The following is a 27474-nucleotide window of genomic DNA, read 5'->3' as shown; positions in this document are numbered from 1 at the left end:
TCAAAGAATTGTTGTCTATTTTAGCCATCTTTTTACAGTTCTACTCCAAGATTTTAACTCAATGATTGAAAAATTAATGTCACTAAATTAGCTATATTACAAAAATTGTGATACATTTTATCCCATCAGTCATTAACTCATGAAAAAATTAATATTGTCCCAGTATTTCTGATGATCCACAATATCAATGTTCAAATTTTGCCAAATACTGAGTAGCCAACGAGATTTCCAAAAGAGGTTGCATACAAATATTTTAATCACAAATATTTCTGATTTTATTGTACCTTGTCAGAAATTCCAAACAGTGCAATTGGGATATCATCAAAATTAGAAGCGAACCTAAGAGGAAAAGATATATTGCTGAGGAGTACTTTACAAAAATTTCCCAAACTACCAAATTACCATGTTATTGAAACTATTTGAAACAGCTTTGTATAAATTTATGCAGAATTGTGACTCTAATCAAATAACAATATCATTTATGAGAATAAATTCTTCTGAAATGATACAAATAGGTAACAAATGAAAATTGATACCTTGCCATATTCTTTGGCGACAATTCTTCAGATGCTTATAACTTCGTAAAATGTTTCCAACCCCAGAGCTTATTAGAACTAAGTTTATCAATTTACCCATTTCATTAATCTGAGCAAGATTCCTGCCATAGCCTTGTTGCAGTGGCAGACACCTTTGGAGGGGGCAAGGGGGCAGTTGCTTCCAATATTTTGGAGGGCAATGGTCTTTTATTCCAAAACGACAAGAAAATGTGACATCATCTTCTTAAAACATAGGCATGCCTCCCAATATTCAACTAAGTGTCTGCTCCTGTCTTGGTGTTTGTGTCTTTAAAACACCATCATAACTCACAGAAACTGCCAATAAGCAATCAGAGACCAGATTTGGGGTGAGCCCCATTATTTTTATGCATTGCCAAAATTCCCAGATATCAGTCACCTGTTTGAACCACCCCCTGTTCATTAATTTGTAAGAAAGGTTCCAGCACCCTGTTTAATAAGATGCCTTGTCTATTCAGCAGTCAAGAGTATCCAATCTAGAGAATATTCTATCAATGGTTTTTGATTGATTCATCTATCCACTCCCTACACATTAAAAGTACACATGTTAGAAAATAACAACCTGTTGGTTCCATACAGATATTCCCAAGGCTGGTTCATATTATAAGTGAAAAAAGAGAAATTTATTAGCTTTACAGCAAAGTTACTTCTTTTCTACATAATGTGGGTTGTGGATACATATGATTATTGAAGATATTTTCTACACATCTTTTACCAATAAACAATTGATTTCATGTATAAAACAAAAGGAACATAAAGTATATTATGCAATCCACCTTACCTGGCTACCTGGAACTGGCCCAAACGGATCTTGACTGGCAATTGGAGCATTCATATGTGGTACTGCAGTCTGCATAGGAAACATCCCTACTCCACTGGGCATCATACCGGGTTGCTGACCATACTGGGTATACATTCCCATTGGAGCCTATAATGACAAAAGCCATAACTAAAGAATCAGTACAAAAACCTAAGGAATGCTTGAATGTATATCATAAATATCAAGAAGGATGCAGCCAAAAAATTCTTAACCAATGTTACTTAAATGAAACACGCCACTGAACAACCGTCATTTCTGGGCAATAAGAATGTGGATGAATATGAAGCTCGGTAGTGAAATACTTTGTAATGACATTTTTCTAATGGTTCTGAAACATCCATGCAAACCTATATGAATTTTGGTGATTTCAGATTTAATACAATGCTACAATATTAACAGAAATTGAGACATGAGGGCAAAGGAGTGGTCTCATGGTCATCTAGAATAGCCTTTTTGTAATCCTTCGAAATTCAGGTGCATGAAATTTTATCATCAGAGTGGCACAGTTGTACAGTTACACAGTTGCACAGAGTGTCTATGTTTGAATAAGATGGTCCCATTGAACTTTCCTGGTAGAAGATACTCTATCTCTAAAACTTTGGTCTCCTTTTCCCTGCCAATATTTGATAGAGTTGCATGAATGAAATTATATTTCGTAAAATGATAAAAAACACTGCCATGACATCAAAGACCTTTGTCATTGCATGAAGATTCCTTTCTGTAAGATTATATGAGCTAGGTGTAGTAGAGACTTGCTGTATCAGTGCTGTAACATAATCTTTTTTAGATCAGACCATGTTGTTTCTTCAGGGGAATTTGTACAAAACAAATACTCCCATAAAAGCATTTTGCCTGCAAGAGAGAACTGAAGTACCCTTTGAAAGGTTGGAGTTCTGCCAAACAGCCAGGTCAGGTTGTTGATAAAGCCACATTTCCTTAACCTTTGACCTTGTTTGACATTTATTTCTTTAGCTTTAACATTAATTTTACAATTTATTTCAAATGTTTGCTTTATATCAGTTAATAAGATATCATAGAAAATGCAACTATGTTTTCATATAAAAGTTACCAACCTAAACAGAGAAATTAAGAATAATAATGTAGATACCTTCAGTCAACTCTGTCTAATTCAAACTTATGTAGTTGAAACTTTTACTAATTGTAACAAAATTTTCAGGTCCTTTGAAAATGAACATTTATGATTTGATCTATGTAAATCAAACCTTTTGTAATCTTAACATTTTTACAATTCCCTGTAAAGTTTAAATTACAAAGATTTGACTGAATGTAAGACTTGTGTTCACTGTTGATTCTATAAACACTCTTAAAGTGCCCCCTTTTCAAACTTAAACATCTAAAAACAACTTATTCATTCATGGAAAAATCCTTAAAAAAAATCAATTAGCATGGTAATCATAGATTATGATAGGTTATGTAACATGTTTTTAGCTCTATACGTAAATTAACGACTTTTATATTGAAAATTCAGAACAAGGAACAGAAACTTATTTATCCAATGCAAAACATTTTGTGCTTACCTGCCCCGGAAATGACTGCATACCCACTGATGGATTTGTTTGCCCCCAGCCTGGCTGTGAAGCAGGAGGTAAGGTGTTTTTTGCAACTGAAACTCCTTGATAGTGGGCACCCCCAGTTTTCACTTGTGGCTGTTGTGGTTTCCACTGATGTTTTCCTTTTTGTGTCGACACTCTTTGCATATTTGGGTTGAATGACAGATCGTCTAAAATTAAAAGAAGCAGCCACCATAAAATCAAAACCAAGCAACCATAACAAAATACAATTTGCATAAACATTTTCAAATTACCAGGTCTTTCATAGCCTGTGGCCATCTCCCCATGCATGGAGGTGAACAAATGGTGTCAGGATAAGTTTAGCTGGCTTGATGATAATCTTTTAGCAAGTCCATTTAGAGAGTTCAAATGAACAGTCATACAGGAATATAAACAATTTGAACTGGGATAGCCACATAAAAAATATCCAAAATAAGGTTTATTGGGTTCTCTGCCTGTTGGAACATGTTAAACAATATATTTAACTTGGCACGCTGAATAGCATGTATAATGACTTATTCAAGCTCTACTATTGCTATTGTTGAAAAAAGGTTGTACTGCTAGATGGATATAATAATTACAAAAATGTGCAAAACAGGCCAGGTAGGTATAAAAAGTAGTGGTACTCTAATAATCCTATTTTATATTGTTAAATCATAACTAATTGCTGAAAGAACTTTTAACTTTCATGGTCAGTAACACGTAAGGCCCCTTTGTGCAGAAGCACCAATCCCCCAAATTCAGTTATTTGTTGCTATAAAGTTATATGATATGTGATGCACTTCTTAATGGTAAGGTCTGTCTAGATTAAAAATAAAGGAAGCCTCATATCAAGCTCAACAGTTGCTGCCAAGTGCTAGTTATAAATGACCTTCCTCTGGCTACTCTGTATTTTTTCTAAGGGGAACTGGGACAGAACCGCCTAACCCAGGGAGTTGAAGTCTTGCAAAACTAGGCAGGACAAAGTTAGGGAGGGAAACTAATTCATAGAAGAAGTGGGACTTCTCTACAAGCTTTCAAGTCTTAAGAGGGAACCACTAAAATAAAGTATGCTTTTCGAAAAAAGGATTTGTGTTCCTTGATTCTTGGATCCCTTACCCCTGATGATCATGTGCTGCAAGTAAACTTGTTTGGAATAACTAGCTTTCAGCCCAAAGCGTTTTATTTTCAGTTGGTGTCATTGAGACCCCCTTTTCATTAGCTTTCAAGCAGATGGAAACCCTAGCTTCGACATTCCTTCACAGGGCGTTTTTTTTAAGTCAAGACCAAAACAGATGGATAATGGAGTTTTTAATTAGTGCTTTTTACTTGCTGAATGCTTGGAAGTGCAAACATGCATGGGCATAAGGCCATTGCCATACCTAATGACTTTGCTGCACGGGCAAGGACTGATGACAAATCCTTTGTGTCGCTATCATTTAATGGCTGAGTTTGTTGCGACATTGGTTGGGCCCCAGCTGCTGGCTCTGGGGTAAGCAAGTCTCCAAGAAGGGTATCTCCATTTTGCCCAGAGGTTGCTTGAAAAGCAGGTGCAAATGCAGTGTTATTGGTTGTGTTGAATGGATTGCTTCCAGTTGCTCCTGTAAAACATTGGGCATACATAAAAACAAAAAATTGACAAAACAAATGATGTTAAAACACTGTAAAATGTTCAGGGAATTTCAAAACAGCACAACACCAAAGTTCAGGGAGTATACAAATAACAAGTAAGTAATACTTTCTGTACGAATTTTTCAGCATATAAAATGGTGAAAAATGATCAAAAGGTGAACAGAAATTCACGTCGAGGTGCAGATTGAAAGCAATGTGTGATTAAGAAGGGCGCATAGTCTTTTATATTCAACCAATCAATTTATAATTGTAGCAAATATGAAACACCGCAATACGCCTAGAATAAACAACAATAAAAACACGTAAATCAGTAAAGGTTAATATTTTGCCCCGGCATACGGGGCTTCATCATCACAAATTTATAATTGATTGGTTGAATATAATTGGTTTATAATTGGCTTATTTTATTCATCCAATCAGCAACATAAAAAAGTGAGTAGAAATAAAAAAGTATGAAAATCACATCTTTTTCTGCTTATAACATGACTTTTATATAATATAGATTAAAAAATACCAAATGATAATAACTAAAAAATTCCTTATACAAGAGGTGTGTAATTTAGCTTCAATAATCATATGTACTGACAGCAAATATCATCACATTTAGTTGTCTGACTCGTACTGTTGCCAAGCCATCAAAAATTTTGACCAACATGTGATTCAGTTGCCTAGCTGCCAGACTATTTGGAAGGAATAATTAGCTGGATGAAAGGCTAATATTCATGGGGTTTTTCGGTTAAAACCACTTGGAAAAGAACACAAAAACATATAATGTGATAGTACAAATACGATTTAGTTCGGAATTTTTCAAACTGGCTTGTGCGGGAATATCCAAGAGATTGTGTTGGGCTATGCTATACAGTATTTACACATGCAAGACGCGATTCTGTCAAGCAAATTTAAGTTTCAATTTAAAGAAATGATAATCATTTTGCCACAATTTTTGGTACAACAAAATATATACTAGGAAAATTTGCCTTTTTGCTAATGGGCTAGAAACGAACCCACACTTATTTGGAGAAGTTGATTTAAACATTTAGCATTTCAGTTAGCCTTTCAACTGCCTTATGAAAGATATTCCCAATAAAATCTGAAAAAATTCAGAAGCATAGAAAAAGTTACTTTCATTACTGCTGAGTTTTGAATGACCTTGCTATTCAATCTTTAAAAAAGTTAAAATTTATATTTTGAAATTGAAACATTTAAAATCCAAATGTAGGCTGTACCAAGACCCTACAGAAGAACAACCCAGTAGCGAAAAATTCTTGGGAAGTCCCTTCTACTGTTGAGCAGTTACTGATCCAATAAACAACTTTTATGTTTCTTTAGATTATTTTAAGGGTAAAATGGCCACACGAAGTTTAGTATGGCTGAAATATAAGGTCTGGGAAATGTTACAGGGATTCATGTTTTGGCGCTGTAAAACAGACGAAACATTTCCCTCGGTATGGAACTCCCGTAATGTATCCAAACAACGCCCCTTAATGCAACTCTCCAGTTTAATCTTGGCGCGTTCCCGTTCTTGTGATTAAGAGAGAGCCATATAAAACAAAGGTTAACGCTCCCGGTAACAATTGTTACACTGCGTAGAAAATGCTAATTTTTCGATTATAGACATTAGCAACCGTGATCCCCGACCTGGATTTGCCAGGCACCCCCTGGAACCGACAAACATAATAAATACGCCTAAACATGCTGTAAGATCAGGGATGTGCCTACAGTTGTTCTTCGAAAGTTTTGTTTATTCAAATATAAATAGATTTGAAAAAAACAGGCGTACAGGCGTACGATTGTACCTAAGGGTGAAGCTATCGTACGTGAATATATAGTAATAAAACGAATGACTTTGTGCGGTAAAACCACCAAGAAAAGAAAATGGCAATAAAATCTGTCCCACAAACTTCGAGTTTTCGAAGAACAATCTGACAATTTATACTCTGGAGGGTGTCAGTCGAAAAGCTTTAGCATCTCTAAAAACGTTTGCTTTTATAAAGCCATTAACAATTATTACTTTTCCCCAACATCCCATATACCCAATGGCGACCTGTACACGATGTTGGCTCGTATTAATTTATCTGTAAAATGCCGCATGTGATGTCATATCGAGTTTGAGTTTCTTAGAAAGTATTCCAAGCAAGGATTCTGCAGATATTATCTGTTTTAGTAAGAAAGACGCGAAAACCCACGTCATAGAGAACAACAGAATAGTTTAAGGGTGAACTTTGACAAGATAAGTTAGGAGTCGAGAAAGAAAATTATCTCATAAAGGATTAAACCCAGTCCTCCAAAGAAACAAAATTAAATCTCTTTAAAATAAATCGCTTCATGTTAAATTTGAGCGTGGCTTGCATTTGATTCTAAATTTTTATGGCTCCGAATGTTCGTCTTTTAAACGAGGGTGACTTATAAATTACAATCAATTTACAAGCAAATTTCACTCTTATAAAAAGTAAATAAGCTTTTATCAATCGCTGCATATTAGTGTCCACGAGCTTTCCATCGCTTAAAAAAGTGAACCACACTGAGGTGAATAGAATCAAATTTTCCTTATTAGTGAACCACAACAAAAACAGCAACAACAACAACAACAGCGACGATAACAACAACATTCAAGTTGTGATTGACAACTCGTTGCCAGTCATCGAAATTCAATTTGAATATGGTTTATGTTGTATTTTCAAATCATGAGATTGCTGAGCTCCTTAGCAGCTGCTACTATAAACTCATTTTTTATAAGAAACTGGCTATAAGAAACGAGTACTGGACAGTCAGAAAAAATTAAGAAACTTCAGTACTCGAAGCGAAAAAATTAAAAAACTATTTAATCGTGATAAAACTGAGAACAACGAAATTTTGTAAAATCCAAGAACAAGATTGCCCTGTTGGCCTAGAACTTAAGGCACAAAGGATAAAAATATACTTCCCACATCTAAATACATCATCGGAACGGAAGCGAATTTCTTGACGTGATAAAAAAGGTCACGAACATTTCATAACATCATTCATGACATCATAATTAAGAAAGTCTTAAGAAACAATGAGTATTGAAATTTCCAGAACATTAAGAAACTGGAGTGCTCAACATCGACCTTTGTTTCTTATAAAAAATGAGTGTACTCAATTGTCCTAGTCATTACTCGTTGGAAGAAAGTTTATAAGCTGTTGAAATAGCTGTTGAAAATGGGAAATAGTACATTTGACAAGTAAGATGCCGTTATGGGGAACTACCTCACAAATTTTGGTCTGCTAGAAGCCCCCCCTCCGTGTAACTGCCAGCCATCTTGCATTTATGGAACTGAAGTTCATTTCGTCAAATAATGATGATCGTGAACCAAAAATAAATTTGGAAGAAAGAAACTGCACTGACAGCAGAGGGTTGGTTTGTTTGCAATAGTTGCAACATTTCTTGGGACTAAAAGTTCCAAAATCGGTACAAAAAAAACAAAACTAACCAGGTTGTTGTCCCCAGGAATCATTTGGCGATGACCATGAATCGCCCTGTTTTTGATCATCAAGAGGAAATGTTGAGCTTCGGGTCATACCTGTCTGAAAACTATCTCCAAATAAATTAGTATTCAATTGCAACAAGTCATTCGCTGCTGACGCTGGTGGGGACGATACTTGGGCTGCTTGATTCAGCAGAAGTTCTTTTTGAACCGGGGCTGCTGGCTGGGCCTGACGATGGTTCCGCGGTTGGCTTGCTGGCGGGACAATAGCAGGAGGGGCTGCCTGGTTCGAGAATTGAGCTTGTTGTACATGTTGGGACTGCTTTTTCCGCTTTGGGATGAAAACAGAACAATAAGCAGAATCCCTATGACATACATATTAGATTATACAGACATCGAATAAAAATCGAGATATTTTTTTATTTTCTGCAAGCAGTTTTATTGTTAAAAATCGAGCTTTCAGAGAGATGGGGCATGTTCAAAAAGTCTTCTGAGTTTCTTATTTCAAGCGGACGTACATGTGCTACTTTTTTGACTAAATGTAAGATCTTCGAGAAACTATTTCAAGTTGCAATAGCACCCCACTCCCCCCCACCCCACCCCCTCCCCCACGTCATAATTTCATCAAAATCAAAACATAGCCAAGCAACTTGACTACATTAGGGTTATTTGATCTGATCAATTAAATATCCACCAAAACCAAAGTCAACCCCTACTTAACCAAAAAATAAAAATCTGAGCAAATAACTGAAATTTTTTTTTATATATATATATATATATATATCAATATATTAATAAATCAAAATCGCCGTGGGGTAATAAGGGAGCGAAAGTGACATTATTCGGGTAAAGAAACGAGATATAAAACAAGGAAACGCTTTTATTGGGTGCTTTCAAGGGTCTGGCAGGCATGAAAGCTAATCAAAATTGATCAATCACCTGGAACTCCTCCAAAGCTTTTCTTTCTTGCTCTAGAACATCATCAGTCTCACCATCTGCAGCATCAAAAGTGTCCTTTCCAAAAGGATTCACGCTCTTTTCTGCATTTGCTGATACTGTGAAAGACGGCAATGTAACCGGCCTGTAAGACAGTTGAGATCGAAACATTAACGGCATTCAAATGGATGCTTGAATTACAGCTATGAGGGTGACTAGAAACTTTCAATAGGTTAAACTCTACTCTGTACTCAAGCATTCAGGTACAGGTTTGCAGGTTAAAAAATTATTGGTAGATGATATTGTAAGCGTAGCATAACTAAAACCTGTCAAAAACTCAAAAGACACGAAATTTTCTTCCCAGAAAATGAAGTAAAATTTTTTTCAGTAGATCATCCTCATAGGAATTATTTAACTAAATTTGTAAAAAGTATTCTTCTCTCATCTCGCTCTTAAATCGTTTTAAACTGTTACATTTCAGTCAATCGAATCTAAAAAACAACCATCACAAGATTTTCTAACAAGCTTTATTTAGAATCAACATTCCAGGATAAAAAGCAGTTACTCATTTCCCCAATCTATAGTGAGATGCTCATGCATTGGCTTTTGGCATAGTGTCCAGAAGTAGAGGTGTTAAAACCATTTTTTTAGTTAAGACAAACAGTTGCCTAATGATCGCATTAAGCGTGAAACGCAGAGTTGCAACTTAGAACCGACCAACCGTACATCAAGAACATTATGACAGACCCGCAAGCAGTAATTTTCATTACGACGATCATAAGACCATGGCTTGCACTTTCTTGTGGTAATGCATCGTGTGAAAACATCACTAATAACCAATCACCTATGGATTACTTTCTTGTATGTCCTAAGTGCAGTATCACACTGAACATCAGACAGTGTCGTCATAATGACTGTCGTCACGATCTTTTACGTAAAGCGTATTCCTGTAAAGCGTAACTTCAACATACAAAACTTACATATATATGGACTACAAATAATGCATCTTATCAAACTTCATTCGGCTGTTTGTTTAAAAAATTGTGACGGAGCAATGACGACACGTGATAATACAGCTGCTACAGAGGAGATACTTTTCCATCTATATCTAGGTTGTTGTGCAAATGAGATCAAAAGGCAAAATACCCTTTCTCAAATTCAAACAAAGCACAAACTACATTTTGACTTACTTTGATGGCGGGGTGTATGTCTTCCCCTTTTCTAAAGATAGGTAGTGATTCTCCAACGCCGCTAACAAACTGCTTGGTGCTTGCGTCAGATCCGGAATGTCCCCTCGATCAATACCAACATCTTCTGCCACTCTTAGAAATGCAGACACTCTTTCCATTCTATTAACAAACTTTTTGTAGATATCTAAAGATGCTTTGCAGTCTGGCTTTTTCATGTCAAAGTATTGTTCTGAAAAGTAATGACACAATTTCATGAACCTTAAGATTTTTAACAAAAAAACCAAACGTTACTTGGACACGACAACCTAATTTAACAAATGCATTACCATTTTATAAAATTACGATAGTTGATACAAAGCACTATACAAAATGGTAGACATTTCTTTTAAAATTAGAGCTAAAAATGAAAAACTTGATAAAGATCTTTGATCTCGGCCAGATATAGTCGCTAAACTAAGGTACATAACATCAAGGTTGAATTCTCAACGTTTAAGCATTTAGTGGTCCAAAATTTTCGCATGAATGCTTCGAATTTGCCTACAAGTGTTGAAATAATGTTATAAAGGTTTGGAACAAAAAACAAACGAAAAAAGATAACAAAAAAGACTTGAAATGGCAAGAAATGAAACAGAAAAAATTAACATCTAAATATAAAAGAAAATAACTTCAACAGCAGTGACGGGTCTCAGAAATATATAGTTGATTAAATTAGAGCAAATTTAATATAAAATTAATAGAAATTTAACCTAGAAGATTAATAATGCCATCGTTGTATCCTGCAAACAGTCGAATAAGATCCTAAAACAAAGAAAAGTCATCGTAAAAAAGAGGTCGTGGTAGTGTTGTCACAATTTATCTCTTTGAAAAACCAAAATGGTTCCTGTTGTTTTGACTAATTTTTATTTTATTGACAGATCATAGGTAGAATTGGCCCACTTTATTTTCCGAAAAGCTGGCACTCAACCTCAAAAAAGCACAGGTTTAAAACGTTCGAAGCACATAATTAAGCATTTCTTGACACGGAACAACACATGGTTTTGGAAACAATTTCTTCTGCGTAAAATTTTCTTACTACAACAAACTCATTGCATTCTTTTCTCAGTGTGTTAAATTTAGGGCGACGAAGACCATACTTTGGCACTGGGATAGAAAACAAAAGGCCCAAACGGGAAGCGGCGTTTTTGTGCTTCAAAGATATGAGACTCCTTGGGATTACCTTTCTATTTTATAGCTTTTTAACCAATGACTCTAAAAACTAATTACTGACACAAAAATAAAAATGTCCGTGTGACACTATAAAAGGGGAGAAAAATAACTATTGGCTTATTGGTTGTGGTGAACTGAACATTTCGTTTTATGTTTTAATAATGCTTGCAAGTAGAACACGCTAGAAAACGATGCTGTAACTTGCTTACTCCACATTGTATTCCTGCACACGTGATGTTGTACGAGCATATTCTAGAATTTCTTGCTAAACAGTTTATAAGGGTAGAGTAGCTTTTTCTGCAGCAATTCCGTTTTTAGTTGAGAATCTACTCTGGCGAAAATCGTAAAGACGACCCATTTTTTACTTCTTGGAGAAAGACTTCGGGCCGAAGCTAGAAGGACGTATCTTCTCATAGCATTGAAATAGATGCACTTTGTTTGTGAATTTATTCAGTGTGTCACAGGAAATATACATTTACACCAACGCGGCATTTTTGCAGACTACAGATGCAAGGGTCACTGATATAATCAAATTTTCACTTAAAGTGAAAAGAGCCACCAGCTCTCTAAAAATCCTTGCGTGGCGTGGGAACCGCGAGGTTTGGTCATAGTGAGAGGAAAGACGGGGACATTGCTCGATAAGCTCAGCTTGTTAGTGTAAAAAAAATACCTTAGGATGCTAGGTATTAAAATCTTGACCAATGTATCTTGCAATGATTTCATTAATCAAATGCTAAATTTAGAGCAGCAATGAATGAGTAGACCAAAATATGCTTCCCTCAAGTATTACTGTTTCAAAAGGAACTATTATGTGCTTATTTTAATCGATCTAACTGATATTGATGTGTTCATGAAAACCAACATGATAAAGTTCTCTTGACAACAATCAGATCGGCATTTGTAAACACTGATAACTAACAAGATAACTAAAAATTTATTTATATATTTGTGAAGATTCTCAAAGTGGCGATATTTTAGGAAAAACAATGTATATATCTATTTTTGCAAAGAATGTGGGCTTCACCTTAAATAAGAGCATGAAGGCTGCGGTGATGACGCCATTTGTCATGTCGTTTCCTGTGAACTAAAAGAAAAACAACGTTTTAGAGCTAAAAAGGTTACATCTTTTTTTCTTTAGACGAAAATAATTCGCCTTATCCATGTCATGTGCCGAAGAAAATATTAAAACAAACATAACCACATAAATGGAGGACATTGATGCTTTTAATAACTGAAATACGTTCTAACAGCTTTAACCACAGAGTACCGAAAGTGCTCTTGACCTGTTCATAGTGACGTTAAAGCGATTGTGGCCGCGGAGATCCTTTTAATCTTGCGTAATGAGATCGTTACGGTACAACAACGTTTTCTCTGCATCTACCCACAGAATTATTTTTAGGCCACAATATCGCATTAATGTTTTTTCGGGAAGAAGACAGGATCGGGCCAACCTCTCTCAACCAACGAGCATGCGCAGCAGCAACTGAGTTGACTACGAGAGCAGGTTAAACTAGACAGTGCAGGTTGAATTTTTTGCTTTCCAAATGAAATCCAATCTTATATGTTTTCGCGCTCGTACAAACTGAGCCATGATCTCCAATGAAAGAAAGAATCCAGAACTAAATTCTGTCCACTAAACCATAATGTCATCTGATTCCAATTCCCAGTCTCTTTGATTATGTAGTTTTGAATAGAAATTAAGCAAGTTTTTGAATAAATATCAAATTGCTCTGCTGGTCATTTTATGCTATCGAATTGCTCTGCCGGTCCATAAAATTTTAAAACCATTGATTTTTTAACTTAAGAACTCCTGTTTCTTACAGATTTCAAGTCTGGCGTGGTAATGAGTCAACAGGAAAGTGATTGAAGGGGACGGAAGGTTGCTGAAACAGCATAGGCTGCACACAAAGCTAAGATTGGAGGTAAAATGGAAGGAATGTCAGCTAGGTGAGAAAAAAGCAGAATTCTAGCTGCCAGATCTACTGCATAATTTCCTAAGATTGCCTTGACAAATGTTCAAAAAAACAAAGAAACGTTAACATTGAATTTCTTCTGCGAAATTCTCTTTATGTAGAACTTACAATACAAGCAATGAAAAATCTGGTTATAGAAGTGAGTGAGATATCTGGCTATAAAAGACAAAAAAGGCGGTTAGAAGATACTGATACACAGTGGCGCACCCTTAGGGGATTATTGAATGGGGGAAGCTTGGCTGCATGTCTGCCAGTGAAGGAGAATCGATAAAGGAGAATCGAGCGAGAAAATAAAAACTTTGAGGAACTTAAAAAATAATTCAACATACCTACGAGAAGATTATTCTATGTCATTACTTAAAAACATGAAAATATATTTGAATAGAGCACGGAAACGCGAAAACATAGCATAAAAAATTACTATATTCCTGCAGAAGATATTAAAAAGATCAAGATATTATTAATTGCTAGCAGAGGTCATGAGGAAAAGCTTTGTATAGTATGTAGAGGAAGGGAAAGATGAAATTAAACATATATCAGGGATAAAAGAAGCAGAATATTGCTTCCACGTTCAAGGAACTTAAAATTATTTGGCGTCCCACAGGGTTGATAGTTAAGGCCTATTTTCCTTTCATTAATTACCTAAACCTTCTACTAATGGACTCGTGGGAAACATGTATGCAGACAATAAATGGATTCATTCATCCGCCAAATCTATCCACGGAAAAACTGTTAGAGTCCTCCCAGGTTGAAAACATGGTTAGAGTTAAAAAGGTTTTGAGCAGCAAAATCCTTTATATGTAGAAGGACTGCCATGAAATGTTTTCATAAAGAAGGGGTTGACATGAAGGAAGACAGAAAAAAATCAAAATCAATCTCAATAGTTTATTATTAGAGAGATATAGGATTTCCTTAACCGGTAAAAGACTTTTTTTGGCATAATCAAAAAACTTCATACAATCAATGCGCACTGCAAAAAAGGTGTTAAATCTTGGCAAATCACGCTTTCACGGTACTGGAATTTAACTTCACAATCACGCCCTCTAGAAGCTCTCTGAATGTTTAATAACTATCTATTAGGAGTAATTTCTTGCTAGCAGAGCCATCGGCATTGGAACCTCTGAATAATGGAGACATTTATCTGGTCTGGTATCGGAAACCAAGACTCTCTGCTTGTAAAAACGAAAGCACTCCATTTGGAAATTCGCTTGCCGAATATCGTTTGTTTAGCTTGGCATACAGTACAAGAACATCGCGATATCATTCAATAATCAGTGTAGTTCTGCAAGTTGTACGTCGAATGAATAATATGACTTTGTACAAAGAAATCGAATATTGTCGCAATAATGTCATCGTAATATCGTTTGAAACAAACTACATAAATGACAAAATCATAGGCGAAAAGCAACAGAGATCTTAAAGATGACGTCACAAAAACCTATCTTCAGAATGTTTGAGTTTGATGACCGATGACATAACCGGAAATGACTTATTACAAGACATTTCTGCTTAGATACAGTCTTAAAGTAACATTCTTTGAAAAAATACCTCTGTGCTCAGCAGCGCATCCAATTGTCTTTGAATTTCAGGGAGAGCTTTCAGGAGCTGAAAAATGAATTTTTCTTGTCAATTCTTGTGACAATTTAATGATTATCAAACTTTGGCTCTACTTGGCTCTTTGTTGGGAAAGAAAACACTAATGGTGCCATAATACTTAGTTAAATAGAAATATCTATTGATATAAAATCAGAACAGTTTTATTAAAATATGATATAATTCAAAAGATCCAAAATATCCTATACACAAGCTACTGTAAATCCTCGAATTGCCCCCCCCCCTCGAATAAGCCCCCACCCTAGAACTACAAATTGTCAGTATGCCCCCCCCCTTCGAATAAGACCTCACTGCTACCGCATATTTTCGAATTGGACCCCTCAATTAAACGGTTTTTTGCCATCTGTGGTTGCCTATGACGTTTTATTGAATTACCACGACAAATTGGTACTTTTGGTAGTAATTAATTAAATGCTCATAAAGAAATTCCTACTAAAATAAACAAGGTCTTTTAATAATGTCTTCTTATTGCCTACATAATTTTATAAGACCCCCCCCCCTCGAATAAGCCCCCATCCAAAAATATCAAAAATAAATAAGCCCCCAGGGGCTAATTCGAGGATTTACGGTATTATGAAAAACAATTCAAATGCAACGACTATTTAAATACACCTCGACTTTTTACTGTGACGTAAAAGTAGGTACGAAGCAATAACGCTAACATGCTGCTCTAAATAACTCTTACAGGAAGAAACAAAATCAACATTCGTCACTATCTAGGTTTTCCCATATATACCATGTAATATCCTATCCTTCTATATACCACATATCTTTAATAATCAGGCCTTTTAACAAGTAACCGATTGAAAAACAGCAGTATCAATAAAAATAAATATCACCCAGTATCTGCTGCCCAAATTGAGAAAGTTGGATTCCTGTTCAACCATCTCTCACTACATTTACAGAAGGGAGGCTAATCACTTTCTTCAAATTTTTCTGTACCTGATTTTTACAAAATATCCAATAGGAAACATTTGTGAAAACATTCATTGGTGAAATATAGGTGGAAAAAACTCACCTTTGTCGTTTCCATATTTCTAAGCACACCATTTTCTTTCCTGTAATGAAGAACAAAACAACCTTTTGAAGAAATGTTGGGGTGAGAAGTGCACTCGATACGCTGGGGTGGGCAATTTATTTCCCAAAAAGAGACCAAAACACAAATTAATTTTAACAAATTAAAATACTCTGTAACTTCAGAGAAAAATCTTGATTTTAGTTCTAAGTTTCGTAATAGCATTTTTACTGGCTATTTAGAAAATTGGCAGAATTATAATAACTTTATGGTGGTAAAAAATTGCAAGAAGATTCGTAAGTTTAAAAATAAACTTTGTAAGTATCTCTTCGTGTTGTTATTTAATTCTGTTAGCATAAAAAGACCTCTACAAAAGAGCAAAGTTATCACATCCGTTACACTCAAGTACTCCATAAAAGCAAAGTAGAAGAGAGTTTAAAAAGTCCCAACATTTGTGATTTTCTTTAAACAGAGTACGAAACTAGAAAAAAGGAAAGCAAAATGTGTCTTCTTTTCATGATTATCAAAGATCAGTTCTTGGGAAAAAATTTTTGGGCTTACAAAATTAGCAGATTTCAAACAAAAACGATAAGTTTTAGATAAAGCAACAGAATACAAATGCAAAATTGGGATGATGATACAAATCACCTGAGTTAAAACTTCAAATCGCTTTCTCAATTTGAGTAAAATTGTAGTACTTCACAAATAAAGCATTGAAACAAAAAAATATGAAGGATGATATGCAACATACCCTCGAGGAATTCTACAGAAATCGTAACCCATCGTGCGGTAAATAAAAGCTTTTTCGCTGAGAAAATGCGAGTAGCGACGAATAACATGTGACATATCATATCCTAAATAGAAAAATTGGTTATATAAGTCAAAGAATTTAAATACTCCATTTCTTGGCAATCTATCAAAATTTATAAATTCAGCATTTAGGAAAATTTGTCCATCAAAATCAACCGAAAAACACAAAAAATTGTAAAAATCTACCAAATGCTAATAATAATTATCTGATGTTTTATGTAGCTCTTTACTTGGTGTTAGGAAAATTTGTCTATGAAAATTTATAGAGAAACGAAAGATTCAGTCGTTAAGCAAAGGGACAAATTAATATTTTGTGTTTATGATATTATCTAGAAGGCATAGCAAAATGTATGATTATCGCTCATCTACACATAACTAAGATAAAAAACAAAATCAAAATCCTTGTTATAATGATCAACTATCTTCTCCATTCATCTCAAAATATGGCTCACTTAAAACAAAAAAATTTCAGCTTAAATTGTTCAAATATTATTAAGTTAAAAATATTATAAAGTAAGATTACAACATACAGGAATACCAAAATAAACTCAATAAATAAATACCATAAAAAGTAGAATATCAAGAAGACATTTCAGCTACAGACAGCAAATAAAACTGCTTCATTATATTTCAAAACTGCAAGGTTGAGGTAGGCATATTCTAGATTAAATTTACCGAAAATCTATGAATGGCAAGGTGTATGTCAAAAAAGTTTATTACAGCGAATTACAGCAAAGACCATAAGCTTAAAAAGACAATATCCTTTAAGCCTGTCACGGTTATGCTGATAAGCAGCCATGCGGGAGAACTACTTTAAGCAGCTGGACAAGTAGTAGGTAGTAAGATTTCAAACGCGAGCTCATCAAGAAATAAGCAACAATATTGTCGAGCTAAAGCCTCTTAGAGGCATTTCGAAGTCCAGCGTAGACCAATATAAAATTATTCGCAAATGCGATACATTCACATACCCTGAACACCACTCTTGTCAAGAAAACTCTGAAGCATCCACGTAGCAGATCGTGATGCCAAACATTGGATGAACCTCTGCAATGAAATGTTGGTTGAGAAGACTAAGTGTATATGAAAGTTTTTCAGAACTGGTTCAAATATGAGCAATGATCGCTAAAATCAACGTTTTATCGAAAAGGAAGTTGTAATATAGTCAGAAATTTATGATTCGGTTTTGGTGGTCTTGGTATGAATTCTCAAAAACGCACGAAGCTAGTTTTAATTATTTAATAAGGTAAAGCCTAAGAAAATTTATTGGAAACGATAGCTAAATTTAGATGTCCTTATATTCGCAACATACTGTAAAGAGCCAGCAACACAAAGGCAAGCTTTAATAATCTTTTCCCTTTTTCAATTCATGTATGGAGATCAGACACCAAGATCGAGGAGATTCTCACGTCTAGCACGTTTCCCTAAAATTTATAACAGGAAACCTTACTATCAGACAATTTTATCTCCATTGAACAGCTTAATTGACTTGTCCTTAATTTGCAAATGTTTAATCAAAACGTACTATAAACAATAATAATGTGAGTTTAAGTTCAAGGCATATACATGAGCATGTCTCATCCACATCTGGGAATAAAGGATGTCGTCTGTCACGATGCTCTAATTATCAACAGCACTTCGACAGATAAGCAATTTTTAAGCAGGTAATTTCAGATTTCACAGGAAAAGTTATTAGATAAGAAAATATACGATAAATCTAAATGATAACTGGAGTTATAATAGCTAGGGATATATCACGACAGAAATTGTCATTTACTTAAAGCTGAAAACCAAACCAAATCAAAAATTCCTAATAAAAACTTTCCTTTCAATTTCCGTATAATTTGATGCAATGTATTCATCTGGCAAAAAATTCAATTCAAAATTTTATCTAGCAAGTTCAAAGTAAATTGTCCTTTTGCAGCCATGGCAGAAAAGTAAAGAATTGTTGGTGGTTACAAAGCATACTGTTCGCCGGCCCATCTTCAAAGAAGTCAACATTTTGATAAAGGACGAGCTAAACGTTGTTGTGAGGTTATGGTCAATGAATAAATGTTCATATTTCTATCTTGTAAAGTCTTTTAAAAGTACTTTCCAAGTTTGGCTCATATTTTACAACAAATTGTATTGGGTACAATTTACAACAACAAGTTTTCGATCTATGTTCTGACGTTTTAAACTCTGAAGAGTGTCAGACGAAAAGCTTTAGTTTACTAAATGTTTGCTTTTTTCAAAGCTATTTACAAGTTTTGTACCACCAAAAGATTGTTTACAACAAATTGTATTGGGTACATCTTGTTATGGTTGTCGATGAAAACCATGTTAGGTGGAAAATGCCAGCTGATTTCAGCTGACTCGAATTTGCCATAAAAAGCGACATAAATGACCCTGTAAAAGTATTTTAAACTTTGGCTAAACATCTTTACCTTGGTAATTCAGATTTAATCTACTGCCAGGTTAAAGACATGTTTCGATAAGACGTAGATGTTGTAAAGCCACGGCACACTCTTTGGATAACAATAGAGTTTAGTATCATCTCTAGGATAGTTTCTTTAGGCATTTTATTTGGTGCTTACAACATTCACTTTGAGCCTATGTTTGTGTTTTCTTCCTCAATTTTGAAGTTAAAGCTTTTTTATAAATACATTGAAAACATTCAGATCAGTTCTATCTAGTGGTGCTTTTGTGAGGTAGGTCTTTGATAAACATTTTTCAGCAAATCCAGCGAGATTTTCGTAGCAAAGCGTTGATATTTATATGGCCGTATCGTCATTATAGCCCTTTCAAGCCCATCTAAGGGGAAAAAATTGCTGAACGCGTTTACCGCTTTTCATATTCAGTATATGACAGGGAAACAATATAATCTCCGAAATTTACTTGTTAATGATGTAAATAACATAGGCCCCAAGAACGAATATTGTGGTACACAAATCTTTTCATTCTTTGCATGCATTAAAAGATGAATAAACGTCAGGCCACTATGCGTAGACTGAATCTATTACAGAACCTATTATTAGCTACTAGAAAGGAAGAAGTAGTTAATATCTGATGGAGGAAGTCGAATTCATCAAAATGGTCAATTGGAAGACCCCATCATTTCCTTTTCATGCTTGGACATTTTGTGGATTTTTGTTTATGAACAAGCTGCTTGAGTATACGTGTGCATTTTCTAAACGAAATCCACAGAGATTGACAGACAAAACGATTTAATGAAGGAAACTAAAAAGCAACTATATACTTTTGAAGTGAAGGCAAGGCAAGAGCTCTATATTTTCTTTAACCAATAAATCAGCATGCAAATATGGATAGTAGATGTGCATATATTTGATTCATCTTTATGAGAAAATGAATCGACAGGGCAGCTTTTCTGTCATATTTATGTCTTTATATCTTTTCTGTCAAATTTCTAAACTTCTTTGAACAATATTTGCAGCGATAGCAACTAAAAACAACTAAAAGCAAGGACATACCTCATTGCCAGAGGACATAAGATGGTGGAAAACAATCAGACCTTTGAAGGTGACAATCCAGCTTGAATTCTGAGTCCGTTCGAACAACATGTCAACCATGTTGGGGATATTGACATTTTCGAAGTTGATCGATTGCAGTAAATCTATGGAGAAGCAAAGTTTCGTTGTAAAATTACCATTATATTTCAAAAATAACTGAGGGACTGCAAGGATGACGGTTTGCCCCTAGTAAAACCTGGCAATGTTCTCTACGTGATGCGGCCTGATAGATGCATCATAATCTACGCTTCAATAGGCCTCCTATCTTGGATTGGAAATAAACTGGGTTTAAGACAACGGAGAAGCTAATAGGCTGCAGCCCTGTCCAGAAAATTGAGATTCTAAATCCCCCCCCCCCCCCCAGGACTAATGTTAATTGTGCCATAATTTGACCGTCCTGTTTATGCCTATATCTTTGGGCCTTTCAAAGCTTATTTACCATTTCTCGCGGGGCCTTTTCCAGTCTTACCATTTGAGACAAAAAGTTGCACTGATGGTTGCTCTAAAATCTTTAGGGCATGAAAAGAAATACAATCCCTGTCCTTAGAAAGTGCTGTATTTATTAAATGTACTGTTTGCGGTAGAAAATATCTATATATTACTCCTTTTCCACTAAAACATCCTTTGTTGTAGAGCTACCTAGCAGGATTGTCTGGCAAGAATCAGTTGGAGAATAATTTCGCTCTTGAAATTCAAGCCAGGATTGGAGCTTTGACCGAGACACAATGAAATTTTGCGTAGATGAAGAGACAAATATGCTCGAGAAAACAGGTGCATGAAGGAAAGGCGATGGTAATAATGCTTTTGGGTAAATATTGCCTTTGTATACAAATTAGATAGAGTGTTCCTAGGAGAAGCCAAAAAATTTAAATACGATTATCAACTGTAAGATGAAGCAAACCAAGGTGAATTAGTCAATTTTAATGTCTTTTATAATTTTAATATGTGCGTAAAAACATAGAAAAGTGCCTTTCACTGCTTCGTTTGTACTTTGCAATCCGCGTTTCAACTAGTAGAATATGACGATTTAGTGTCAAACCAATTTTTTAACAGCCATTCAATAAACTTGTTAACCAAAAAATCTTCGACTCAGATAATTATTGAACATTATTAAAACTCTCAATGGCATCACGATTTCCTTAAAAGCAAGACAGCTTAGCAATCACATTAACAAATAGCGAAAAAACCTTCCGCAATTTGTTATGATTATGGCCATATTTAGGACCTTGATTAAAATGGAGAACGAGGCACAAGTTGCTAATATAATATCATTCAGGTGATTTTGCTAATTGCTTCATATTTTCCCAACGCAATACATTAGAGGATTCGATTATAAATAATTAATAACTGGAAACTATTGACTTCCTAATATTCAATAAAACACTTCATCAGGCATTTTCAATCGTGTATTAATGTCCCTAATCCCTATCTAAACCGACTGACCTGGCGGTATCTTCTACCCTCAAAATTTAAACCATATCCTTTGCAAAGCGACCAAAAGCCACAATATATTAACCTGCTCTTCACAATCACATACTTTGGTCAATCATACTTAAGCTTTTTTTGGATGCCCATTCACATCTTTAGAATGCAACACAGAAACCATATACTAAAATACATGCTGGCTTGAAAAGATTCGGCCTATGACATGATGGAAGCATTAAGGGAAGAGGGCTTACAGGCCTATTGAAAATTGTCGATGATGTAACAAAGCAATTGACAAAAAATTCTGGTATACAGGGGGTATAGAATTCGAAAGTGCGTTCCTTGCCAGAAAAACTACAATACTTTTTCAAATTTACTAAACAACTCAGTCAGGATTCCTGGTGGTCTTGCTTCTTATACCAGGAATTTTTATGGAGCATATATTTGATAGAATAAAGAAGGATTGAGGGCTGTGTCATCCCAAATTTTTCATAAGCTAGTCATTAAAGGATTCAATTGGTTGCCAAAATCATAGGTTGGTAGATACTTAATGTCATGACCCTTCAGCCCCTAGTTTGGAAGGCCACGGTAAGCCACAGTATCAGCAGATGGAATGAGACACAAATTATTATATATGAACATGAATTGTGAATAAGAATCGACCCAATCCCTATAATGAAAACCCTCACTTTGAAGCCTCCGTTTATTTCTAAGTGCCCTTATCTTTTTAACTTCTTTCTTTACAGAAGCTTGGGCGTTGGAGGTGTGTTTGAGGTGAATACCAAAGCTGAGTTAAATTGGGTTAAAAAATATTGAGATAAACAAGGTGCTTTCATATGTGGAACAAAATATATTTTATTCATACTTGAAAACATAAGACAAAGTGGAAAACTATAAAAAAGAAAAGATTCTATCAAGGTTATAGAGATGAGGGTGATATATATCGGCAACAATGCATCTAAAAACATCCTATAGCTGAAAGCATAGAAACCTGCCTGCCTGAAAAACGTCACTAAAGCAAGATAATTGTTCAGTAAAACCTCTATAACCATAAAGAGTAGAGAATAATTATTATAAACATTTGCCAAAATACAGAAACTGTTAAAACACACCATATACAACCAACTCAAAATATAATTTCAAGAAACATCAGTTTGACAAACAACCTGAGCAAAGAAATTTAAATCAATCAACAATATCCAGTAGCTGATCCCAACTATGATTAATCTCTAAAAAATTATCAAAAATTGAAATGAATCCTGACCTAAAAAGGCAACAAACAAAAACCTTCCTCATCATGTGTCCTACCTCTGCATATTTGCAGACTACATTCTAACACACGGTGTTATTTACCATGTCATACCTTCCCTCGAATTGGAATTCAAAGATGATGCCAATTGTATTTGGCATTAAACCATTTTATGATTCCTTTTTAAAAGCCCTTCTACAGTTTGATTATCAGAACAGAAGTCGGATTGTAAATATAAAATTAAGATTCTTTGACAGGAGTTGTTGGACAATTGACAAGATTCAAAATATGACTTGAATAATACTCTTTATGAAGACTTGATTCAATCACAACCAAATTATCTGACTTATCACATCTACTATAATTCACATATTTAAGTATGGCTTTGAGCAAAATTTTAACTTAATTGTTCATCTTAACACATAATAGAAAAAATCATATGGTTTAAAATCAACTGTTTATTCGTTCATTCTTTACTTTCTTATAATTGAATTTTACAAAATTAAAAATATTTATAATAGATCAGCAAAAACCAAGTTATAAATACAAATTATATAACATATTTAGATATGCATTTATGTACAGGCAAGTCATTGTTTATCTATACCATAATCAGGCCTTTTTCATTTCAAGCCAGCTATTGCGCTTCCCTTGCCAATGCCCTTGTCAATATATTGGCATTGGATATTAGCCACCCTTGCCAAAACATGTCTCCCCACAAGAGATAAGAAGAGGATTTAAGGAAAAGTTTGTTCATACAAATCATCCTGTTCCTGAGTGAAAGGTCAAGTAGATAATGAAAACAAAGCATGGTTGCTTCTTTATTCATGTTACATTAAACAAATTTTAAAAATTGACCATGATCACACATTTTAAAAATCAAAGGCTGGGCATTTGTGGGTAGTTTGATAACCTAATAGCCCCTCAGGTCCTGCCCCCTCAATTAAAAATTTCTTCATGAAAAGGGATGCCATAATTTTTAATCAATTTTCCAAAACACATTTTTGAGATGAAAATTCTGATTCAAAAACTAAATTCATTCATTTAAGGAACACCCCAATGCATTGAGAACAACAACAACAAATACAAATTATTTTAAGATATATAAACAGGCCATCCTTGGAAAGGTGTGCAATCGCACGTGCACACCTTGGCACCCACCTTCTTTACCAAAAAAGTGTGGTTAAGATGAGATGCTACCTTTACAGAAAACATTCAACGTCTTCATTTCATAATGTATTCAGTTTGCCAAACCAACACGAAATTGTTGCCTGTTTACATGTTACCAATTACATTTCATCTTAGATTTTTGGCTCTGTTTTCACAAGAACACTTAAGTGTACCAGAACACTTCAACACTACACCATAGGAAGTTTGCCTTTATTTTATCTTCTCTACACAGCAGCATTTTCATTTGATATTGGATTCAACTGTTTATATGAGCAAAGACAGGAGTAATAAGAGTTTTCATGTAAACAACACTTGTTTTCACTTTAATCTGCCTACGAGTAAATAAAGATACTTGTTATATGGCTGTTCAGACTGCTTCCGTCTTTTTATGTTTGTTTGGAGCCTTTTCAGAAACACCCCCTCCTTTTTTTGTGCGCTCATACTGCTCACAGAAACGAAGTAAAGATTGACCATATTTATGGTTTTTACTGTGTTTGTGTGTACACATTGATCCAGTGTGTTTTCAAGAACCTCTATCCTCTACTTTTGTGGATATCCACTTTTGATAGCATTTCGAAAACCCCTGTTTTTGTGTTGTTTTTCTGCCTTCTAATAAAATTTTTTGCTCCATTTGCAAAATTTTTTGCTCCATTTGCAAAATTTTTAAATTCCATTCCATTTCCATTTGCAAAAAGAAAATGTATATTCTTGTGCAAAATATAATTCAAAAATGGGTAGAAAATTTCAAATTTTGTACTTCCAACAAATGTTTATAAATTCTTTATTATGCTAAAAAAGAAATAGCATTTTGATTTGCCAAAGAGTGTGATTCACTGCATGCATGCAAATCTATTCTTGGTATGGCTTGTATATATGAAATTGAAATAAGTTGAATAAAGCTATATATATATTATTAATGCAATATTTGTATATTGATGTGTATTATATATAAATCCAACATCTGTGGCTAGAAGTATAGCATGATGTTGGTTATGCTTTGATTTATGGTTTGGCTTCATGTTCCTGTTAGCTACAGAACATATTGTTTACAGAGTTGCCAGATGCTTGGAATTGGTGGCGGCCAAATACTCTAAGCTTGATGGCCAAATTCAGCCAGCCAAACAAAATATACATAAAAGCTACATTTTGGCTAATTTTTTTGGAGTAATAGTGTAATCAAAAATGGCTTTTTTGTCACAAAAGCTCCCACTTGCTTTCAATTTCACTTTCTTGCCATATTTTACTTTGTTTCTTGTTTTGCTTTTTACAATTTTGCGATTATTTTGACAAAATGTTGAATTTTGTCTGTGCTAAAGCTGTTGCATTCGTTGTATTCCTGCGGCTTTCAACATGCATCCAATTTTTGCTTTTTCAGCCAAATCAATTTTCGATAGCCAACAGCTTTGAAAACCAGCCGGACTGGAGAAATTTGGCCGTCAAAACAGTCAAATGGCAACCCTGATTGACTATATATATTGCTAAGTAAACACTCTATACTAACACAGAGAGATGGATGCCAAAAAAAGAAGAAAAATATAAGAAGATATCTGGCCTCAGATGAAAAATTAGAAGAAAAGACAATGTGTTTTGTTGAAATTTCCTCTCATTTTTGTAAAACAATGCAAATTGTATCCAATAAACAACCATGCCACCAAAAAATGCAAACCAAAACTATTACTTAGTGGTTCTTAGATGGGCGTATCAGGTTCTTACATGGGGTAGTCGAGGCCAAGTGTTTAAGTTGGCTTAGTATGCTGCAGCCCCTATGACTCCTATGCTTATGGGTTCTTATCTGAAAAATTGTATATGAAAAACTTTAAAGCATATCATAGTTTTGTTTATCTTTACTTAAAAAAATGTCAATAAACTAAATTTCTTTACATTGTTTTGTTTACTTGGAATTTATCAAAAACTTCCTTGGATTATGGTTAAAAATTCCATATTTGTACTTTTGCTTGTTTTATAATGACAGCCAAACAATCACAGAACATATATCGTCATAATGACGGTTAACTAATTTAATTAACAATCTGGTTTCCGAGTAAAATTAGGATGAGAATCATGGTAAAAGTACAAGTTTGAAAGACTGTCAGAGAGTGCACTCCATTCCTGCACGTCTTTAAAAAGTTTGTGTCAGGAAAACAGCACGATGGGAATTAGCACCACCTCAAAATAGTAGACTGAACAACGCTTCCGATTTGCTTCCACACGGGAGGCCAGTGTTCGTGTATCAAGTTTCTGGATTTTAACCAGTGCACTAATCACGTGCTTCTCTCAGGCAATTGTATTTTTATTCGGATTTATTAAACAAACAAACAGATACACTACTGTGAATATAATTTTTGCAATTTTAAAAAGTGCAAACACACTTCCTAAATTGAAGTATTTGGCCTAAGCCTTCAGGGCCTAATTCAACTTACAATCAACATGCTTCTTCTTTGGTCCAATAATCTCCCGACTAGTGGCTTTGGCAATAGCCCGTCCAATCGGTGATCCTGCTAAAATATGTTTTGCAGACTCTACACGGTCTATCACACTCATTTCTTGGCTGGAACCAATTTCCCGACCCCAACTTCAGTGCAAACACAAGATCGCTTTTGCTAGACAAGCTGCACTGGCGAGTCAAACGATAAGCGCCTGTGCAGCAGCACTTTGGATTTCTTCTTGGTAACAAGTTTTTGATGACGTAATTTAATGAATTACGTCCACAAGGATATGAAGTTATGTAAAACCTGAACTGTCTTCAGAAACGATCAGACACTCGTGAAGAAAGGGCCTGATAATAACACCTCTCTTGAAAGTTATATATTCCAAAAAAGGCTACAGAAACTAGCTTCGAGGTGATCAAATGATGGAATAACCTTCAAAAAGGATGCTACCATCTCCTATTCAAGTTGGAAAGACCATCGAGGAAAACAAGTAAAGTTTTGAAAAAAAGTGGAGCTAAACTGCTCATTATGCCCTACTTTTTAGAGTATGAACGATTTGGCCAGACAAAATATGGGAAGAAATATTTTAACTATTCGAAACAGCGAATAGATGTTTCAGGCAGTCGTGATATCGGACTTGCGTCACATATTTTATGTCGAATGCGGAAGGCAAAACCCTACGTAAATTTATTGAAACTCTCAACTGTCCTGAGTCATCAGAGAAACACTTTGGATTTCATCAATTGGCGTCTTGAATTTCAGTTGGTGGAAAACAGTGTTCTTCTAAAACCTTCAGAACGAATCCATGAAATTGAGCATTGGCGGATAACGAGCTTTTTGGTAGATGGTTTGGCCAAAGCAATCATAAAACAATCATAATAAACTGTCTGAGCGGCCGTTTTTCTGCCTAGGCCAAACTATTGTAGAA

At 34.9% G+C, this 27474-nt stretch overlaps 1 protein-coding gene across 1 annotated transcript; it reads right to left on the bottom strand.

The window, feature by feature from the left end:
• On the bottom strand, positions 1–26755 carry LOC135685780 (phosphatidylinositol-binding clathrin assembly protein). Its single transcript, XM_065201846.2, has 15 exons — positions 26538–26755; positions 20235–20377; positions 17736–17811; positions 16709–16811; positions 15961–16000; positions 14877–14933; positions 12380–12439; positions 10896–10947; positions 10150–10378; positions 8963–9104; positions 8030–8354; positions 4328–4546; positions 2934–3136; positions 1357–1503; positions 1–339 (listed from the first exon to the last, which is right to left on the bottom strand). Exons 1-15 carry the CDS (start codon positions 26656–26658, stop codon positions 328–330), a joined length of 1929 nt encoding a protein of 642 aa, XP_065057918.2. The 5' UTR covers positions 26659–26755; the 3' UTR covers positions 1–327.
• Between the last annotated feature and the right edge of the window lie 719 nt (positions 26756–27474).

Source organism: Rhopilema esculentum, chromosome 15, assembly GCF_057945365.1.
Source record: "Rhopilema esculentum isolate cy_ngs chromosome 15, ASM5794536v1, whole genome shotgun sequence".
Classification (NCBI taxonomy): Eukaryota; Metazoa; Cnidaria; class Scyphozoa; order Rhizostomeae; family Rhizostomatidae; genus Rhopilema; species Rhopilema esculentum.
This window is presented reverse-complemented; position numbering and strand designations above follow the sequence as displayed.

Coding starts and splice junctions, on each gene's coding strand:
- LOC135685780 (XM_065201846.2), bottom strand. CDS start 26,658: ATGAGTGTGATAGACCGTGTAGAGTCTGCAAAACATATTTTAGCAGGA. Junction 17,812..20,234: donor TTATGTCCTCTGGCAATGAG/GTATGTCCTTGC, acceptor ATTTCATTGCAG/AGGTTCATCCAATGTTTGGC. Junction 12,440..14,876: donor ATGCGCTGCTGAGCACAGAG/GTATTTTTTCAA, acceptor TTTTTCTTTTAG/TTCACAGGAAACGACATGAC.